General features: G+C 42.6%; 2 protein-coding genes across 3 annotated transcripts; one reads left to right on the forward strand and one right to left on the reverse strand.

Annotated features, from left to right (window-relative positions):
* Positions 1-1,564: 1,564 nt before the first annotated feature.
* On the reverse strand, positions 1,565-16,215 carry CREG1 (cellular repressor of E1A stimulated genes 1). 2 transcript variants are annotated; one of them, XM_004002732.5, is made up of 4 exons: positions 15,839-16,215; positions 12,545-12,664; positions 5,971-6,155; positions 1,565-2,872 (listed from the first exon to the last, which is right to left on the reverse strand). In XM_004002732.5, exons 1-4 carry the CDS (start codon positions 16,190-16,192, stop codon positions 2,869-2,871), a joined length of 663 nt encoding a protein of 220 aa, XP_004002781.1. In that variant the 5' UTR covers positions 16,193-16,215; the 3' UTR covers positions 1,565-2,868. The 2 variants fall into 2 exon arrangements, with proteins under 2 accessions (XP_004002781.1, XP_027833636.1); XM_027977835.3 differs by having other exon boundaries at positions 1,565-6,155.
* LOC105612995 (dnaJ homolog subfamily C member 5-like) lies at positions 10,126-12,739 on the forward strand. The gene is made up of 2 exons (XM_042257386.2): positions 10,126-10,226; positions 11,545-12,739. The coding sequence occupies exon 2, from the start codon at positions 11,739-11,741 to the stop codon at positions 12,201-12,203; it is 465 nt and encodes a 154-aa protein (XP_042113320.2). The 5' UTR covers positions 10,126-10,226; positions 11,545-11,738; the 3' UTR covers positions 12,204-12,739.
* Positions 16,216-17,923: the final 1,708 nt, after the last annotated feature.

Raw genomic sequence — 17,923 nt, forward strand, 5'->3', positions numbered from 1 at the left:
AGACCAGACCTCAGCTTCTCTCCTTTGCTCTGCTGGGCTTCTTTTACTCCAGGGTCATCTTATCGAGGTCATCCATCCCATCCCAGCCCATGGTGGACTTGATCAGCTCTGCTGTACCATAGTCCCCTCTTGCCCACGGTTTTGCTTTCTGCAGTTTCAGTTACCAGTGGCCAACCTCAGTCCGAAAATATTAAATGAAAAATTCCAGCAGTAAACAATTTGTGCATTTTGTGTGTGCTGTTTTGAGTAGCGTGATGAAATCTCACACTGTGAATCATCCCTTTGCCCAGCGAATTGATGCTGTGTGTACCCGTCACTTAGTAGTAGTAGTCTTGATATCACGGTGCTTGTGTTCAGGTTACCCTTATTTTATTTAATAATGGTCCCAAATACAAGGGTAATGTTGGCAATTTATATAGTCTCTCATTACAGTTCAGTTGCTCAGTCGTGTCCAGCTCTTTGCGACCCCATGATTTATAAATTAAACTTTATTGTGTGTATGTATAGGAAAAGAACATAGCACATACAGGTTTGGTACGACCCTGGGTTTCAGGCACCTGCAAGGGCTGGGGACAGTCTTGGAAAAGATCCCCATGTATAAGCAGGAGATTATTGTTGCTTGGTCGCTAAGGCACGTCCAACTTTCGTGACCCCACGGACTGTATAGTCTGCCAGGCTCTTCTGTCCATGGGATTTCCCAGGGAAGAATACTAGAGTGGGAGAGTGGGTTGCCATTTCCTTCTCCAGGGTTCTTCCTGACCCAGGGGTCGAACCTGTGTCTCCTGCATTATAGGCAGATTTTTTTTGCCACTGAGCCACTTGGGTAAGCTTGTGGAAGAAACCAGCATCTGCACAAAAGGTGGTCCACAGTGCCCCCTGGTGATCAATCAGAACATAGTACGTGTTAGTCGCTCAGTCGTGCCTCACTCTGCGATCCCATGGACTGCAGCCCTCCAGGCTCCTCTGTCCATGAGATTTTCCAGGCAAGGATACTGGAGCGGGTTGCCATTTCCTTCTCCAGGGGATCTTCCCAACCCAGGGATCAAACCAGGGTCTCCTGCACTGCAGACAGATTCTTTACCAACTGAGCTACAAGGGAAGCCCCATCAGAACATAATGGGGACTTAATTTGCACATTCAATTAAAATGGAAACCACAGCACCTTCAGTGAAAAAGTGGTTGACTCTCCTCTGTGATAATTGGATCTTACTTGAATATAGGTATTTTTACATGGTACCAAATGATGAAGAGAAAATTCACAATAACTGAGTAAAGGGAGAAATACAGATAGACACTCTCAATTTAATTCTGTCACAAGTTACCTTGGCACCCAAGGCCCTGAGGAAAGACCCTTGACAAGGACTGCATTCTGGTAAACCTCCAAATTTTAAGACACAGTGAATCGTTTACCAGTAGGAAAGGGTCAAGTTATTCACTTTAAGCTTTAAATCAGCCAGAAGTTAATTTAACAACCTGCTAAAACACAAAGGGATTTCGGCAGTGGACAATGAAAAAAAGTGCAATAAATATTACCATCTCTGTGTAAGAAAATAAATACGACACATTTCATGAAAATAATGCTTTTTATTATTAATGCTTTGAGTAAGAAACCTACTCCACCAAGTTTAAGACACATCATTTTTCTTAAAGAGAAGCTGTTTGCTGGATTTCAGGTAAGTTCATTTTGTAGTTTCAAACTCATATTCAACTTCCTTTCTCTTAGCCATTTAAGGATTCCGTTGCTTGATTCCTGACATACCTCTTATAAAGGATCTCATAGTCTTCTAAAATCATGTCTATGGGTAATTAAAGCAACCAGTTTCTCCCCTTCTGAAGAAATGTGATTTTTAAACCGTGTTGTCCCATCTCTGATGACCTGATTTAGGCAGTAACAGCATTAGAAGCCCCTTAGAGATCTGAAGAAGTTGAAAAAGCCTTAGGCCATTATTGAGAGAGGTGGAAGATGGATTTGGCTCTGGTTGAACCTGGTCCATGTCTGGGTTGACATTAAGAAATATTATAAAAGAATACAAATAACTTACACATAACCCCCCCCCCTTTTTTTCTTTCATAATCCCCTTTTGGGATGAAAAAAAAACCATGTGTGCCTGTGTGTATGTATTTTGAGTGGAAGAAACTAACTACACAGTGTCCACTTATCTGGGGAAATCAAATTCAGAAAATTTTATGAACTTCCTTTATTGAGTTAAATTAAGGAAGTTTTATCATCCTTTGTTCTAGATATTTATCACTTTAGACTTGAGGGTTTTGTTTGTTTTTTTTTTTTAATGTTCTGTATAAGAGATAGTTTTGCCTTGTGTTGGGTTAACAACACCCAGGACTGCCAAACCTAGGTGGACCATGAGTGGGATGCTCCACTTGTGTTTCATCATTCTTTGTCTTGGCAAGATTTATCCAGGTGCACTGTAACAGCAGCCCTTAATACAGACGCAGGCAGCAGCTATGGGCGCGTGGCCCTCTCCCCAGCACAGCGGTTTTCAGGAATTGAGAACACACACTTGAGTACTTTCGAATGCCAATGGTCAATCTAAAACTGGTAACTCTTCCTCTTCAAGGAGCACTGTTGGCAAACTATTTGGAATTAATGGAATAAAACGCTGATCATAAAGAAAGACATGTCTCTATGCAAATGGCTTCAAAATATGAAAAAATATATAATATATCCAACAATCTCATCTTCCAAGAAATCCAGTAATAATCCAACTCAATTCTGTAAGCAAGCAAGCAAAAAGAGAAAACTGGCTATTCTTCTGGCAAACTTTCCATAGAAAAACAGTAAGTGCTTCAAATCTATGTGAAACTTCCTAAGAAATTTCACACATGAGGTTAAATTCGCCATATACTGCTTCACCTAGAGAGGGGAAGAGAGGAAGAAAAATTATTTCATTAAACTGAGTTGACAAATCAGAAGTTAACTCATTCTTAGGAAAGGCTAGAGACACTTCTGATCTGAAAGTTTTAAGATCTCAAGTTAATTTTGGCCACTTACTGTAGTAAAGAAAAATCTGAGTTTGCTAAAATGCAAAAAATTCACCACTAAATTGAGTCCTGGTTTAGGGTCAAGCCTAGGGTCTTCATCTCAGCTCTCATCCCACCTCTCCAAGTATGATGCTGATACACTTTAGCAAGCGCTGCCAGGACAAAACACTGATCAGCAGCTGAAGCTATTGTGATCATCTCATTCAAGAATATCGGAAGAGTTAAAAAACAAATGAGAACAGAAGGGGTCCCAAACATTAAAGCAAAAGAGCAGCAGTCATCCAGCACTCAGCTGGGGAGGTGACCTTGATCCATTTTCCCGCTGTAGCCCTGACCACGGACATGAGGAAATCCATCTCCAGGTAAGGAAGAGCGGGCAAGTTTGCAATTCATTGACCTCTCATTACCTCCATCTTTCCCTAGAGGCCTGCTGCTCAGACTTAACAGTGAGAGGAGGCAATTGCTGATACTTATCAGAATTGCTTACCCAAGCACATCTACAAATACTTCTGGTAAGCATTACCACCTTCCACTCAATATGAGTCTAGCAAGACAAGGACTATTGTGCACTCTCTTGGGCTATTAAACAGTCCTGATGGCAAACTTGGTGGGTGGAACGGTGGGGGACCCACTCCTGGGCCCTGAAATGGGTAGGAGTCAGAAGCATCTGTTCCAGAAGGTCACATTCAAGGCACTACCCATTCCTAGGATTCTCACATCCTGTCTCAGGAGGGGTCACACCCTGGGCTAGTCTTCTGCCCTCCTCTCACAATGACAGGAAAAAAATGTTCCCTCTTATCTCTAAGCTGCAGAAAAGGCCCACTCATCCATGTTAACAAAATAGAAACCTCAAATTTATCTTTTTCATTGACTTACTCAATGTGCAGACTTACGGGTTTTCTTTTCCAGTTTTACTTTGTTATTAAAGCAAACATTGCCCTCAGGCATGTAATTTAGACAAAGATAACTGTACTTCAGAGACTGTTATGGCCTGTAAAAATGAACTTTAACCTTGAACAGTGGGCCTGTCATCTTACTGACCGTCCTCCTTGATAATTTGTTGCCCAGCCAGAATGTTATAATTGCTACCTCTGTCTTCCTTTCTGAAAAGATGGCTTTTCAGGTCCAGAACACAATCACTGGCCTGGACCTCTTCTCCTGCAGGCACAATAGCAGAATAAATGCCATGACTGTTTGATTCGTTTTTGTTGTTAGATTCTTTATTCAAACAACAGCCAAGAATCTTTGTCTCAAAGGATCAGCCTGACAAGTAGCCAGTGTTTATTAAACACCTACTCTGTGCCAGGCACTCTCCTAGGTTCAGTTTGGAATAAAAAACCAAAACTAAAACCTGAGTTTTGCTGTGAAGAGATTTACAGCCATGATGGAAAGGCAACGGTTCACCAATAGATCTTTATACAATATAATAAGGCAGAATAAATGAATGCTGAGAACTTAAGCCCAAACTTGAGCTGCAACCTACAAAGTCTAGCTTAGCATGGACACTCACCTCCACAAGTAGCAGCCAGTCTGTCACAAGCAGAAAGAGTTTAAATTACACTGGCATTGGAGCCTGGCCAGCTGTCAGTGATGTGACCAGGGGGCCAGCAAAACCTCCTTTCGAAACACGGTGAAGGTTCTGGAGCTAGAATGCTGGGCTTTGAATCCTAAAACTTCCTAAAACTTTAAGCAAGTTTCTGACTTTTCTGTGCATCAGCTCTCCATCAGAAAAAAAGCAAAGGAAAAAAGACTACCTAACTCATAGGACTGCGGTGAGAGTTGAGTGAGCTTAGACATGGGAAGCCGCCAGTTAGCACCAGCCAACAATGCCCACCAGACGCTACTGCTGCTGCTGTTACTGTCATCACCATCCGCGAGGCCTTGAGGTTGCCAGACAGGCCAACGTGACCCGTGTCGCTGGGGAAAAGTAACAGTCCCTTGTATTCCCTCATTTGAACCCTAACCTAATTTCAAAAAGTTTGATCACACCCTTCTTTCCCACCCTCTACCATCTTCAGGTTACGTTCTTCTCTTTCATCCTCTCTGATTGCTCCTGCCCGCCCAGTGTCCATTTCCTGGCAGGATATACCACACACTCCCACAGGCACTACAGGACCAGGGCCTGAGGATCTGGGTCACATGCTCAGACAGCATGTGAATCCTTCATGTTGGGTAAAGTACCCAGGTCTGATTCTCATGAGAAAATGCCATCATGGGTCAGAACTAGGCTCCACAAGCACAGACCTAAGACAGGGTGTTGGGAATTCCCTGGTAGCCCAGTGGTTAGGACTCAGCTCTTTCTCTGTTGTGGCCCAGGTTCAAACCCTGATCAGGGAACTAAGATACTACAAGTCATGGGGCACAGGCAAAAAAAAAAATATATAGTCTCCACCTGATGTCCTAGCTTATAAATAGAGTTCAAGTGTCTCTGATGGGGAAAAACTGGGATGGAAAGAGGTTTTCATTTTCATTAAGCTCTAACTGAAATGTATTATTCTCTTTAATGATGAATGTAGGCAATATATGAAGTGATGACAGTGTATCTGTGATGGCCACTGACAGAAATATAGAAACTACAAATATTTTCATATCATGGCACTGTTGCTGCCAATGTCTTAAAATATTCACTTCTCACTACTCTGAACGTACAGAAAGGTTATGGACTCTCTACTGGAACTTACTATTTAATGTATTCATCAAAAAGCCAACATATTATTATATATCCCATATTTTATATACCCACATTTTATAAAATATTTTTATAAATGTATTTCCATATAGTTGGTTTCTTTTGTAATCTTATGTACTTTATGTATTAAAAATACTATTCCCAGGGGAGTCATACGCCTTACCAGCTTGCCAAAATGATCCATGGTACAGGAAATGGTTAAGACCCGTTTGCTTTAGAAGATTGAGGACCACTGATAAGGGCTGCAATATTATAAAGACGGAAGATGTGTAAATACTTACTGAGAGGTGGCATTATAATATTCTGCAGGTGTCACTATTTTTGGTCCACCAAAATAGTCCAGGACCCAGATATTGGTTATATTCAACTTAGCGAAGAACCAGTTGTGGCTGGATGGCCAGGTTTTCATCTCAGGGTGTCGAATGAATAATGAATTCTTTGCAACATCCATTTCTGTTTCACTCACCTAAAAGACATATAAAATAAACCTACTCATAGCAATGACATTTTGTTTTCTTGGCTGTTAAGAATGTGTGATTCTAGCATTCCACAAACCCTAAAGAGTTTATTTAGTTATAAATCCTGATTTTTAAAATTATTTCTAAAATTAATTATTGATCAATAATTGACATATAACTCTGTATTAGTTTTAGGTGTATACAATATAAAGATTTGATATATGCATACCCTGCAAAATAATCACAAGTTTAGTTAACGTTCATCACCACACATAGTAGTAATTTTTTCTCGCCTTTTTTCCCCCTTTGTGCCGAGCACTTTTAACATCTACTACAAAGTTTGATCTTAAGCAATCAAGAGGCAGTAAAAGAAGCTTGAAGAAATGCAGAGAACAATGGAAATTTCAAACGTTGGTGATAACATATACTATAATCAAGGTGGGAAACCACCATGAGTACCAGTTTTCACTATGAAATAGCAATTTTGAGCTATCAGAGTAATTGGCACAAAGCACTATAATAAAATATTCCTGGTGGTTATGCTGTATAACATTAGCACTTTATCCCACTGCATGCATATGTTAAACACATAGATGGCTGCACATAAAGGATGTAAGTCTGTAGAAGAAGCACAGTGGAACTCAAGTGCATCTGCTGCCCTCCCCCTTTCTCTGACCACTGAAGAACACTCAGCTCCAGAAATGCAGCCACATAGAATTTTGAGACCATGATTAAAACCTATCTGAGGTATTCATGGAGAAGGCGATGGCACCCCACTCCAGTACTCTTGCCTGGAAAATCCCATGGATGGAGGAGCCTGGTAGGCTGCAGTCCTTGGGGTCAAGAGTTGGACAGGACTGAGCGACTTCACCTTCACTTTTCACTTTCATGCATTGGAGAAGGAAATGGCAACCCATTCCAGTGTTCTTGCCTGGAGAATCCCAGGGACGGGGGAGCCTGGTGGGCTGCCGTCTATGGGGTCGCACAGAGTCGGACACGACTGAAGCAACTTAGCAGCAGCAGCAGCAGAGGTATTCATGATTGACAAGGTCAACAAGTCTGCCTACTGGCTTAGCAATCAGATCAGTCCTCGTGACACCTTGCCCTTTGCCCTTCCCACTGTTTTATTTAACCTCTTCTCTCTAGCACTCACCTCCAACTATCTAAATTTACTTCTAGTATTTAATATAGATACTCTCCCTTGTCTTCAATTTTTTAAATTTATTTTTAATTAGAGGATTAGTTGCTTTACAATGTTGTATTGTTTTTTGCCATACATGAACATGAATCAGCCATACGTACATGTATGTGCCCTCCCTCATGAACCTCCACCCCACCCCTCCACGTTGTCACAGAGCATCAGGCTGAGCTCCCTGCGCTATACAGCAACTTCCTATCGGCACTCTGTTTTACACATGGTAATATACATGTTCCGATGCTATTCTCTCAATTCATCCTACCCTCTACTGCCCCCTCTATGTCCATAAGCCTGTTTTCTATGTCTGAGTCTCTATTCCTACCCTGCAAATAGGTTCACCAGTACCATTTTTGTAGATTCCATATACATGCATTAATATACATTTTCCTCTGACTTACTTCACTCTGTAACAGGCTCTAGGTTCATACACCTCACTAGAACTGACTCAAATTCATTCTTTTTAATGACTGAGTAATATTCCATTGTATATATGTACACATCTTCTTTATCCTTTCATCTATCAGTGGACATCTAGGTTGCTTCCATGTCCTGGCTATTGTAAATAGTGCTACAATGAACACTGGGGTACATGTGTCTTTTCCAATTACGGTTTTCTTAGGGTATATGCCCAGTAGTGCAATTGTTGGGTCATATGTGACACCACCCTTATGGCAGAAAGTGAAGAGGAACTAAAAAGCCTCTTGATGAAAGTGAAAGAGGAGAGCGAAAAAGTTGGCTCAAAGCTCAACATTCAGAAAATGAAGATCATGGCATCCGGTCCCATCACTTCATGGGAAATAGATGGGGAAACAGTGGAAACAGTGTTAGACTTTATCTTTTTGGGCTCCAAAATCACTGCAGATGGTGACTGCAGCCATGAAATTAAAAGACGCATACTCCTTGAAAGAAAAGTTATGACCAACCTAGATAGTATATTCAGAAGCAGAGACATTACTTTGCTGACTAAGGTCCGTTTAGTCAAGGCTATGGTTTTTCCAGTGGTCATGTATGGACGTGAGAGTTGGACTGTGAAGAAGGCTGAGTGCCGAAGAATTGATGCTTTGGCCAAAGAATTGATGCTTTGGAACTGTGGTGTTGGAGAAGACTCTTGAGAGTCCCTTGGACTGCAAGGAGATCCAACCAGTCCATTCTGAAGGAGATCAGCCCTGGGATTTCTTTGGAAGGAATGATGCTAAAGCTGAAGCTCCAGTACTTTGACCACCTCATGCGAAGAGTTGACTCATTGGAAAAGACTCTGATGCTGGGAGGGATTGGGGGCAGGAGAAGAAGGGGACGACCGAGGATAAGATGGCTGGATGGCATCACGGACTCGATGGACGTGAGTCTGAGTGAACTCTGGGAGATGGTGATGGACAGGGAGGCCTGGCGTGCTGCAATTGATGGGGTCACAAAGAGTCGGACACGACTGAGCGACTGAACTAAACTGAACTGAATGGTAGTTTTATTCCTAGTTTTTAAAGAAATCACCATACTGTTCTCCACAGTGGCCGTTGTCAATCTACATTCCCACCAACAGTGCAAGAGGGTTCCCTTTTGTCCACATCCACTCTAGCATTTATTGTTTGTAGATTTTTTGATGATGGTCATCCTGATTGGTGTGAGGTCGTACCTCATTGTAGTTTTGATTTGCATTTCTCTAATAATAAGCAATGTTGAGCATGTTTTCATGTGTTTTTTAGCCATCTGGAAGTCTTCTTTGGAGAAATGTCTGTTTAGGTCTTCTGTCCATTTTTTTTATTGGGTTTTTTGTTTTTCTGTTGTTGAGCTGCATGAACTTCTGTGTATTCTGGAGAGTAACTGCCAGGAGCCACCACGGGAGATCCCAACCATAACAAAGTTCACGCGGAGAAGACCTGACAGGCAAAGGCAGATCAGGACTCGAGGGACTCCCTGGACCTGCTCAAGCATCCACCCCGAAACCAAAATCTGTCTGTCTACTGTTTACTATATTATGCCTTTCAACCACTCTTCTGATGTTAGCAGGGGGCTATCCCCGACCACCTTTCTCTGGATAAAGTCAACTCAGGGCTCTAAGTTGATACGTCTCCTGGGCATGAAAGGAATATTTCTATTCTAACACCTCTGTTGGCATTCTAGCTTGCTTGACAGGTTTTTCCTTACTCTTACAACTAATGCACATGATTGTTCACAAACTTCCCAACCATGAAAGGCATGGGAAGCCTAAATATTCTAAAAGTCTTAATAGGCATAGAGCCCTTTAAGGGGTGAAAAATTATTAGAATAGTACTGGTAAAGGGCTTCATTATTGGGCCAATGCTTGCTGCCAAGTTTCCATATCCCTTATCCATTGTGCACCTGGGAGTGCATTAGTTAACATAGTTGGAATGTAAGAAAAACAAGTAATAGCCTTGGAATTAACCACATCAGACCTCTGAGCTAATAAGTTCTTTCTTTGTTGTAACGCACTGCACCTTTGCTCCATGAGAATGTAACTCTGTTTAGTACTTTCTGAGGCTGACACAGATTAGAGATATAAAGAAAAAACACTTCAAGGGAAAACAACTTTTCTGGCTGACCAAGCTTTATCAAAAAAGGGTCATAAAATGTCAACAGGCCTGCAGGCCAGAAGATAACGTACATAAGACCCTTGTTTATGGAAAGGCATACAGAAAAAAATCCTGGTTTCGATAAGGGCAAAACTGCTGGAGTGTTTGGGCTGACTCTGCATGACCTTGCATCTTTCATTTCCCTCTATGTACAAGTCAGGGTATAAAAGCTCCTTTTGAAAATAAAGTTACGGGCCCCTCTCACCGAAGCTTGGTCTTCCTGTGTCATTCATTTGCCGATGCCGTTCATCTTGAGGGTATCCCTGGACTCTGCTGAGGCTGGACCCCCGCAAGTAATCCTTTGTCAGTTGCTTCATTTGCAATTGTTTTCTCCCATTCTGATGGTTGTCTTTTCATCTTGTTTATGGTTTTTATTGCTGTGCAAAAGCTTTTAAGATTAATTAGAGTCCGTTTGTCCATTTTTGTTTTTATTTCCATTACTCTAGGAGATGGTCATAGAGGATCTTGCTGTGATTTACATCAAAGAGTGTTCTGCCTATGTCTTCCTCTAAGAGTTTCATAGTTTCTGGTCATCTTTAATCCATTTTGAGTTTATCTTTGACTGTGGTGTTAAGAAGCGTTCTTATTTCATTCTTTTTCATGTAGCTGTCCAGTTTTTCCAGCACCACTTCTTGAAGAGACTATCTTTTTCCCATTGTATAATTCTGCCTCCTTTGTCAAAGATAAGGTGCCCATAGACATGTAGGCTTATCTATGGGCTATCTTGTTCCACTGGTCTATATTTCTGTTTTTGTGGCAGTACCATACTGTCTTGATGACTGTAGCTTTTTGTCTGAAGTCAGGAAGATTGATTCCTCCAGCTCTATTCTTCTTTCTCAAGGTTGCTTTGGCTATTCATGGTCTTTTGCATTTCCATACAAATTGTGAAATTTTTTTATTCTAATTTTATGAAAAATGCCACTGGTAATTTGATTGGGATTGCACTGAATCTATAGATTGCTTAGTCACTTTCATAATATTGATTCTTTTGATCCAAGAACTTGACATATCTTTCCATCTGTTTGTGTCATCTTTGATTTCTTTCATCAATGTCTTATAGTTTTCTGTACATGGCTCTTTTCTCTCCTTAAGTAGGCTTATTTCTAGGTATTTTATTCTTTTTGTTGCAGTGGTGAATGGGATTGATTCCTTAATTTCTCTGATTTTTCATTTTTAGTGTATAGGAATGAAAGGGATTTGTGTGTATTGATTTTGTGCATACTCCCCTGTTAATATACTTAATCTGCTTTCTGCTCTAAGCCACTGTCAAATACGGAGACAAGGAATCCAAACATGGAAAATATTGTACAGTGTACAACATGGTCAGGAGTATGAACTTTGAGCAGATGTTCCTTATATAGGAGCTTAATAGCTGTTACATCTGTTCAGCTTCAAAAAATAGTTCCTTTTTCTTATTGAACATCTATCTGCTCAATTATAGCTTAATATCTTATTGAACACCTACATGAAAGGAACCAATTAAAACCTTTAGTTTTTATGAAATTACATATTAGAATATATTATAACTCTGTACCTCAATCACAAATTTTATTTTATTCTCAAAATATGTCTTCCTTCACTGTTAATAACATGATGATCTTCTAAAACCAGTATCTGGCCCCCACCGCTTCTGCCGGTGCTGCTCCCGCGCCCTCTGCCAATACCCGCGCCGCGGTTGCCACCGCCGGGTCCCGAAACGCAGCCCCGCTGAAGAGCGCGCCGGCCGGCTGCCCAGGAGCACAGCGCAGGGAAGAGGGAGCCGCGGAGTCGGCGGGCGGGCGCGCGCGCGGACAGACTAGCGTGCCATGGCAGACGAGAGGCAGCGCTCACTCTCTACCTCTGGGCAGTCCCTGTACCATGTACTGGGGCTGGACAAGAATGCAACCTCGGATGACATTAACAAGTCCTACCGGAAGCTGGCCTTGAAATACCACCCTGACAAGAACCCTGATAACCCGGAGGCTGCGGACAGGTTTAAGGAGATCAACAACGCCCACGCCATCTTGACGGATGCTGCGAAAAGAAACATCTACGACAGTTACGGCTCCCTGGGGCTCTACATGGCCGAGCAGATTGGGGAGGAGAACATACCCTCCAGCTGGTGGGCCAAGGCCCTGTTCATCTTCTGCGGGCTCCTCACCTGCTGCTACTGCTGCTTCTGCTGCTTCAACTGCTGCTGTGGCAAGTGCAAGCCCAAGGCGCCGGAGGGGGAGGAGACCGAGTTCTATGTGACCCCCGAGGACCTGGAGGCGCAGCTGCAGTCCGACTAGAGGGAGGCCGCAGACACGCCATCGTCATCCAGCCGGCATCTGCCACGGAGACCACCCAGCTCACGGCTGACTCCCACCCCAGCTACCACACCGACGGGTTCAACTAAGTCCAGGATAAGGCAGCACCCGGCCACTCAACCTTAGAATCATGAACTGTAGTCACAGAGATGGCTTGGGAGACGCCCTGGCCCCAGGAGGGCGGCACAGACCCGCCTCTGTGCCCGCCCATCCACCTCCGACACATGCAGTATTTAAAGCAGTTTAGCTTTAAATATATACGGTCAAAAAATATATATAAAATTAAAAAATAAAACTAGTATCTGTTCTTACATGATATTTACCTTGATAACAGTTCCTGATAGTATTATGTGAGCACAGAGGGGACTCTGGGGATCAAATCCATATTTTCTGCAGAAACTAGTCTCTGCCAAAGACATGGTCAATGTAGCATATGGATTCTCCTGTAGAGAGAAAATGAAGACCTCTCATGTGAAATATTGTCTCTGAGAGGTAATAAATTTCACAAGTTACATTCACATTGTCCCCAGAACTTGACGATTCTTTCATGAAACAATGAATTGGAAAATACCACCTTTCACTTGGGAAAATTACTACTTGGATAGAGATTGATCTTTATCCTCTCTCCAAAAAAAAAAAAAAGTGTGTTGGAGGTTGTTTCACATTTTAAGTAACTAACTCGGTAAGAATTATGTTAAACACTTTTCTTTTTCTTAGACTCCTAATTTGTCCCATACTTACCAGAGAAATTATAACTACATTACCACCCAAATACAAGGCTGAACTCCAACCTTCACTGAAAGAGCTAAAGGATTAGACTAATGTGAAACTAATACATAAAAATACCACCATGGTTCAACTAGCTAATTGTACAATTTAAGCAAGAAAGTAGCTGAATCATGCTTCTTGGTTATCTTATGCTAGCAGAAACTGTCATGTGATTTCAAAACTGGAGAAGTTGCTCACTCCTGTTCTAGCAGTAAGAGAATTCTTAAATTAAAAATGTGATATAAGCAAAATTCCTAATTCTTTCTTATTCAGAAATCAGCTTCATAAAAGGCATTGTTGACAGATTACAGCAAAATTCACAGGCTACATTTAGTGTTTTAAACCTCAAATGTCTTGTGTGTGGGATTTTGCCATCTCACAGTGACCCATCAAAACAGTGAGTCATAAAGAGATCTCCTTGGAATTATTAGGCCAAAAATTTGCTGTCAACAAAATCTATTAGGCAAGGCACTAAGGAGACCAAAAATAGGGGACGGGAGCCTCAGACAAGGTCTTTCCCTTCTCTGTGAGTTTATAATCTGGTTGAAAAGTCAAACATAAACAAGGTTTAAAAATGCAAAACAAAGACACAGAAGAGGTCAAAAGGCAGCACATAACTAACTGCCAAGTGAATGATACAGGTAAGTGTATTTGAAGTTCAGTGTAAGGAGATATCAGCAACCTGGAGTGATATGGAAACTCCAGGGAGCCTTATAAGATAGTCAAAATCAGCACAAAAGTGAAAAGATGTATTAAAGGTTAAGGGCATTGTAACTGCAAAAACACAGAATGGGGAAAGTATACAACGAGACTGTGAGTAGTGAAAACCCAATTACATGCTCAAGTATTCATAATGATGTTATGTGTTAACTGCTCTCATTTTTGATGTTGATAATAAGTTCACCCCTTCTTTTTCTTAATATGAGTAGAGGTGCACTGTTTTTTTAAAGCACCAGTTTCTGGTTTTATCAGTTTTCTTTTTCATTGATTTCTTCTCTTATATTCATTATTTCCAACTGTCTTTTGACTTTTGATTTCATTGGTCTCCTTGTTATAGCTTTTAGAGTGGAAGCGAAAGTCATTGTTATAGTAACTTTATCTTTCTAATATAGGTGTTTTGTGCTATAAATTTGCCTTTAAGCACTGTGTTACCTGCAATCCATAAATCGAAATGTTTTGCTTTAATAAAAGCAAAAAATAAGTTTAAAATATTTTGTAATTCTGTGATTTCTTTTTTGACCATCTGTTATTTTATAGTTTTCAAATATTTCTTTGTGTTAGTGATTTCTAATTTAATTCTGTTTTGGACACAGAGCATATTTATGTGGAACTTGAAGTCTTTTAAATATATTGAGACTTACTTTATGTCCCCTAAGTAAATGTTTTCTGTATTGGTAAATACATCATGTATACTTAAAAAGAATGTATATTCTGCTGTTTTTTGGTTGTTCAGATGTGATAGTTCTTCTTATTCCATCTTGACTAAAAAGGGGAAGTCAGTAATTTTTTTGAAACTACTTAGATACAGTTCACATTTCATAAAAATTCGTGTTTTAAGTGCTTGGTTCATTGCTTTTTTACTATATTCATAAAGTTGTATACCAGTCACCACTACCTAATTCCAGTATATTTTCACCATCCAAAAGAGAAAGCCCATACCAGTTATCAGTCATACCCATTCCCCCTCTGCCAGCTCTTGGCAGTCACTACATCTGCTTTCTGGTCTCTCTAGATAAGCTTATTTTGTAATTTTAATGTAAATGAACCATATAATGTGTAGCCTTTCAGACTGGCTTCTTTTGCTTACTGTAGTATTTTTAAGGTTCATCCATGTTGCACCATGTATTATTTCTTTTTATTCGTGAATAATACTTCATTGTATGGATATTTTATTATGAGGAAATGAATTAGTCACTTTTTTGGCAGGGGGGAAAATATCTTTTTTCCCTAAACTTCAAAACTTTTTATTTGCATTGGGTTATAGTTGTGGTAGTTTCAGTTGAATAACAGAGGGACTCAGCCATACATATACGTGTATCCATTCACCCCCATACTCCCGTCCTATCCAGGCTGGCACATAACATTGAATAGACTTCCATGTGCTATACAGTAGGTTCTTGTTGGTTATACATTTTGAGTATAGCAACCTGTACATGACCTTGTGAAACTCCCTTCCTGGCAACCATAAGTTTATTTTCTAAGTCGGTGAATCTCTGTTTTGTAAATTCATTTGTATCATTTCTTTTTAGATTCCACGTATAAGGGATATCATAAGATATTTCTCCTTCTCTGTCTGACTTACTTCACTCAGTATGAGTTGGTAGACATTTGAATTACTTCCCTTCCCTTTTTGCCTGTTGTCAATAATGCAGCTATGAACTTTTGTGTACAAGATTTTATGTGATATGTTTTCAGTTCTCTGAAAATTCTACATTTTGTTGTAGAATTGCTGGCTCATAGGGTTACTGTTTCAGGTAAGGCCTTCCCTGGTGGCTCAGACAGTAAAGCGTCTGCCCGCAGTGCGGGAGACCTGGGTTCGATCCCTGGGTTGGGAAGATCCTCTGGAGAAGGAAATGACAACCCACTCCAGTACTCTTGCCTGGAAAATTCCATGGACTGAGGAGCCTGGTAGGCTACAGTCCACGGGGGTCGCAAAGAGTCGGACACGACTGAGCGACTTCACTTCACTTCAATGCACGCCTAGCCAGCGCAGGAGAGAAGATCCAGAGGTTTGGGCTGAGTTCAAACTCATCTCTACGAGGCCGGCTCTCCTTTTCAGGCAGAATTTAAGCGGTAGTCGAAAGGCTCGCGCTCCAGCCCCGCGGAGCCACACTGCCCCTCCGGCTCACCTGCAGGTTGCCCACCGACTGCTGCAGCGGGCTCAGGTAGAAGTAGGGCACGCCGCTGCCCTTGCCCGGGGGCCCATCGCTGAGAGATAAGACGTCGGCAAAGGGCCGGCCGCGCACCCCCTCCTGCGTTGAGATGGTGGCCAGTGCGCCCCAGTCACAGACGTTTGTCACGAAGCGGGCCACGAGCGCCGCATTCTCCCGGGGCGGCAGCGGCGGCAGCAGCTCGGCAGCGTCCCAGTCCCCGTGGCCCCGGCCGCCCCGGCCTCGCGCCGGTGCCACCAGCAAAGTCACCAGCGCGGGCGCCAGCAGGAAGGCGAGCACTGCGCGCACAAACCCGCAGGCACAACCCGCCATGACGGTGACCCCAGCGAGAATTCGGAGCTCGGCGGCCTACCCCGCCCAAGCATAGCCGAGAGTCGGGCCCCGCCCCCTCCGAAGGGGACCAATCGAAGCCCTTGGGTGGAGGACGGGGGGCGTGTCCCTCGGCCGGCTCCTCCACTTGCTGGGACTGACAGGTTATCCGCCTCCCCGCCGCCGTCAGGATTGGGAAATGGTCCTGAATAGGGTGTTTGGAGAAGGAAATGGCAACCCACTCCAGTATTCGGCAGCCTGGTGGGCTGCCGTCTATGGAGTCGCGCAGAGTCGGACCCGACTGAAGCGACTTAGCAGCAGCAGCAGGGGTGTTTGTTTCTTTGATGCCTGATAAAACGGAGGCTGAGAGAAATTAAGCAGCTTGCCTAAGTCATACTACTAGGAAAGGACCAGCCTTTTCATATGTACGCCTTCCTTTAATACCTTTGGTTAGGACTACCTGATATCTGAGAAGGATTGCTGCGCTTCCTACTTATGCTTTCCGATTACTTCACTGTAGGCTCTGAAGAGCAGCAAAAGGTTCCAGAGAGAAGGACAGAAGCCCCCAACTTAGACTATTTTTGTAAACGACTCCTGGCGTTGGAGACTCTCAGATAGAGACATTTTGGTATTGCCAGGGTACCATGCACGAATTTGAATTCATCCGAAGCCAGTTGTGGCTTCCCAGATGGCGCTAGTGGTGAACAACGCGCCTGCCAATGCATGAAACATAAGAGACGCTGGTTCCTCCCTGGTTGGAAGGATACCCTGGAGAAGGAAATGGCAACCTGCTCCAGTATTCGCGCCCGGTGAATCCCATGGACAGAGGAGCCTGGTGGGCTACCGCCCACAGGGTCGCAAAGAGTCGGACACAACTGAAGCAACTTAGCATAGGGGCCAGTTGTGGACCTGACTCATCAGGCTCAGGGGCAGTGGTTTCGTAAATGTCTTCCTCTTGCTGACCCTACCCCCATGTAAGTGGCATTTCCCTGTTGCTCCTCCTACAGTCTATTCTGGGGTGATTCCTCTTTCTGATACTCTTGAGAATTAATAACCTCAGAACACCTGATCTGCCTTCTTTATAATTGTAAACTAAAGTCACATATCCCCAGAGTGAGTCCTCATCTCCTTGGCGTGGCCTCAAACCCAAATTTTCATCGTTGTTATATATGCTGCGTGGCAGTGCTGCTGCAGGCGTTTGTCACTAGGCCTGGCCCTGTCAATTCGTAAGCCTTGTAAATCTGGTCTCTGAGGCTGAGATGTTCAACAAAGGTGAGGTAACTTCCCTCAGCTGCCCTGGGCTGGTGAGCAGGTGAGAGCCACAGGTTTGTGAGCCAAAGCCCTGCGTCGGCTTCCTGCTTCCAACTCCGCCTCCGCATATTCAGCCGCAGAGATTTTAGGCTGTTCAGTAAGAATTTGGGTGGAGAAACGAGATTTACTCTGAGTAGCAGCCTTCAGTTCCCTCTGGTGGCCGAAAGATGTTACACAGACAGCTTGTACGTTCAAATAAGGGAGTGAACAGTTCAGTCAAGTCAATTCCTTTTTAATAGCCGAATTTGGGAGAACTTCAAGCTAAATAGAAAACAAAATGGGAGAAATTTAAGAGGAGGAAGATCAGGTTTATCGTTTTCAAGACAAATATTTAATGCAAGTCGATTGAGAGCCTTCCAATTACAAATATTTCATCTGTTACTCTTAAGGAAAACATGTGGGTTTCAAATTTGGAGTTCTAAT

The sequence above is a fragment of the Ovis aries genome, chromosome 1, assembly GCF_016772045.2.
Source record: "Ovis aries strain OAR_USU_Benz2616 breed Rambouillet chromosome 1, ARS-UI_Ramb_v3.0, whole genome shotgun sequence".
Lineage (NCBI taxonomy): Eukaryota > Metazoa > Chordata > Mammalia > Artiodactyla > Bovidae > Ovis > Ovis aries.

Excerpts from the sequence above, each read along its gene's own strand:
- CREG1 (XM_004002732.5), bottom strand. The coding sequence starts at position 16,192 with ATGGCGGGTTGTGCCTGCGGGTTTGTGCGCGCAGTGCTCGCCTTCCTG. Across the intron at positions 12,665-15,838 it reads AGTCGGTGGGCAACCTGCAG|GAGAATCCATATGCTACATT; the intron begins GTGAGCCGGAGG and ends TTCTCTCTACAG. Across the intron at positions 6,156-12,544 it reads TATCAGGAACTGTTATCAAG|GTGAGTGAAACAGAAATGGA; the intron begins GTAAATATCATG and ends TATGTCTTTTAG.
- LOC105612995 (XM_042257386.2), top strand. The coding sequence starts at position 11,739 with ATGGCAGACGAGAGGCAGCGCTCACTCTCTACCTCTGGGCAGTCCCTG.